This window comes from Homarus americanus, unplaced genomic scaffold (assembly GCF_018991925.1).
Source record: "Homarus americanus isolate GMGI-L3 unplaced genomic scaffold, GMGI_Hamer_2.0 scaffold50212, whole genome shotgun sequence".
NCBI lineage: Eukaryota > Metazoa > Arthropoda > Malacostraca > Decapoda > Nephropidae > Homarus > Homarus americanus.
Window position 1 is genome coordinate 20526 of NW_024735207.1, and position 3006 is coordinate 23531.

Genomic DNA, 3006 nt, shown 5'->3' on the forward strand with positions numbered 1-3006 from the left:
CGCGCCACTCCGAGGCTGACCACGTCCAAGAGTGGGGGCCGGTGGTAAGCGTCCACTGATCGGGGGGCCGCTCACACTTGCAACCTGCAGTATCCCTCCAATCTGCAGGTGGGACCACCTCCAATCCCAATCCGGTCTGGCTGCTCCTGGAGCTCCAGCCGGAACCACCAAACGGGCCGCCTATAGGCAAGGGCCCGTGTCGGACTACGGTCCGACAATCTATACAACAACAACAACAACCGGGCCGCCCGTATTGACTATTTCGTCGTCGAGATGGCCCGTACTAAACAGACTGCCCGCAAGTCCACTGGAGGCAAGGCTCCACGGAAGCAGCTTGCCACCAAGGCAGCTCGCAAGTCCGCCCCAGCCACCGGTGGTGTCAAGAAGCCCCATCGTTACAGGCCCGGAACCGTCGCCCTTCGTGAGATCCGTCGTTACCAGAAGAGCACAGAGCTACTCATCAGGAAGCTGCCCTTCCAGCGCCTGGTGCGTGAGATCGCCCAGGATTTCAAGACTGACCTGTGCTTCCAGTCGTCTGCCGTCATGGCTCTGCAGGAAGCCTCTGAGGCTTACCTGGTGGGTCTTTTCGAGGACACCAACCTGTGTGCCATTCACGCCAAGCGCGTTACCATCATGCCCAAGGACATCCAGCTGGCCCGGCGCATCCGCGGAGAGCGTGCTTAAGTCCTCTTCCTTGGGGAAAAAGAAAAAGCACAACAAAACCTACCAGACATCCATAACTCGGCCCTTCTCAGGGCCAAAGAACTGTTCTGAAGATAATTTTCATGACAATCGAAATGGTTGGTGGTCGGAGAGCGTTAATTTCGGTTACCCAAATCGCCTAACGGTAAGTTGGTAACATTCGTGGAGGTACGATTGTATAGTAGGTCATCAATTCGGGAGGTGGGTGGGTGCAACAAACAAGAGCTAGTAACAAATAAATATATAAAGAATAAGTAAGTAAATAAATAAATAAAATAAAAGAACATACAATAAAATAAAAAAAAAAAAATTGTTTACATGAAATAGGCGTGCTGCAAACAAGAAATGAAGCCAAAACACACTCCATGTATGTCACTTTGCAGTGGGTGTACAACTACTCCACGCAGAATTTATTTATTTATTTATTATGTTTCGATTTAGTCCGGTTTCTACGCCAATAGAGAATGCAGATTATTATAATTTTTTTTTTATTTATTTCCCTCTCAATATATCACTGTCGGTAACTGTCTCTTTAACATGTAACTGTGGCTCCGATGGAGCCGATTAAGTTGTAGTAGTGGGATGGCGTGTTTGTTGTGCGCAAGTAACCTCTTACTTGGAAGAGGTGTACTTGGTGACAGCCTTGGTGCCCTCAGACACGGCATGCTTGGCCAGTTCACCGGGCAGCAAGAGTCGGACAGCTGTCTGGATTTCCCGACTTGTGATGGTGGAGCGTTTGTTGTAGTGCGCCAGGCGGGAAGCCTCGGCAGCGATGCGCTCGAAGATGTCGTTCACGAAAGAGTTCATGATGGACATAGCTTTGGAGGAGACTCCTGTGTCGGGGTGCACTTGCTTCAGTACCTTGTAGATGTAGATGCTGTAGCTTTCCTTCCTCCTGCGCTTCTTCTTCTTGTCACCCTTGGCAATGGCCTTCTGGGCCTTTCCAGCCTTCTTGGCAGCCTTTCCGGTAGTTTTGGGAGGCATGGCGGCACAGTTACTCGTGGCGCGGAGCCGCAGAGAATGAAAAACTGGCCCTAATTAACTTTTCCTCTCTTATATATACCCGGCGCCGCTCAGGATCAGACTGGGTTGCAGCTGCTCTCTTACATTGGTTGTCCAAGGAGACGGCTACCTGGCCTGATCCTGAGCTTGGTATAAAAAAGACCAAGGTGGCGGGCGGAAATTTAACTCCTATCACGGTGCGCCAGCAGCAGCAACACATGTCAGGACGCTGCAAGGAGGCAAAGTGAAGGGCAAACCAAAGTCCTGTTCTAGCAGGGCCACCCAGCAGCCCCCGTGGGTAATCTGGCACCGTCTCTCAGTGCAGCGGGCAACTATATGCTGAGCGCGTTGGTGCAGGTGCCCCTGTACCTTGCAGCCGTCATGGAGTACCTGGCAGCAGAAGTGCTAGAGCTGGCCGGTAACGCCGCCCGCGACAACAAGAAGACCCGCATTATCCCGCGTCATCTTCAGCTTGCCATTCGCAATGACGAGGAGCTGAACAAGCTCCTATCTGGAGTCACCATTGCCCAAGGGGGTGTCCTTCCTAACATCCAAGCTGTGCTCCTCCCCAAGAAGACAGAGAAGAAATAAGAACCCAAGGTTCGTTCACACAAGACAACCTAACCAAACAGGCTCCTTTCGGAGCCACAGGATATCACTTAAAGAGAGAAATATACGACATCAACGTTTTGCAGGATAACACCCTATTTTACGTGTAATTAGCATAGTATTGTGGAAATTGAGTGAAATTGATTTTGAATGGTGTAGATGTGAAGGGGTACTGCGGGGGCCTGGGGTGGGGGACTTAAACGGGACTTAGAAGGGCGCAAGAAGCAGCAGCAGCAGCAGCAGCAGCAGCAGCAGCAAGGGAGGCGACCTTATTTTCACTCTGGTTCATTGACAGTACACATTTACCAGCAGCATACATTGGAGTCATATTGTAATTGTAGACTAATCAGTGTGGGCTAGCTAGCTAGCCAATTTGGGATAAACAGCAAGAATGTACTGTCCTCAATGAAGTAATGACATAGTTCAAGATGTCTTTGACAGTGTCACATTCACAATATAGTACAGCGGTCACAAAGTTTACATGCTGAGTGTTCCGTATAAGTACAAGCATTAACTAGCCAGATGTGTCTGTATCCCAACTAATTCTGGCCACGACTACATCACAGGCAAGTTAGTTTTGACACCTTCCAGCCCCTTGTCCCTTGCTCACCACCTACTGTAGCAGTAAGTAGGTACCGGTTGTAAATCGAAAGGTTGCCAATTCGTAATCAGGGAAAGTTGATTGAGCTTCTA

At 50.0% G+C, this 3006-nt stretch overlaps 1 protein-coding gene across 1 annotated transcript; it reads left to right on the forward strand.

Annotated features, from left to right (window-relative positions):
* Positions 1-270: 270 nt before the first annotated feature.
* On the forward strand, positions 271-684 carry LOC121870821 (histone H3-like). The gene has a single exon (XM_042372792.1). The coding sequence runs from the start codon at positions 274-276 to the stop codon at positions 682-684; it is 411 nt and encodes a 136-aa protein (XP_042228726.1). The 5' UTR covers positions 271-273.
* The last annotated feature ends 2322 nt before the right edge of the window (positions 685-3006 follow it).

Bases quoted from the DNA above. Each gene is read 5' to 3' on its own strand.
- LOC121870821 (XM_042372792.1), top strand. From the start codon at position 274: ATGGCCCGTACTAAACAGACTGCCCGCAAGTCCACTGGAGGCAAGGCT.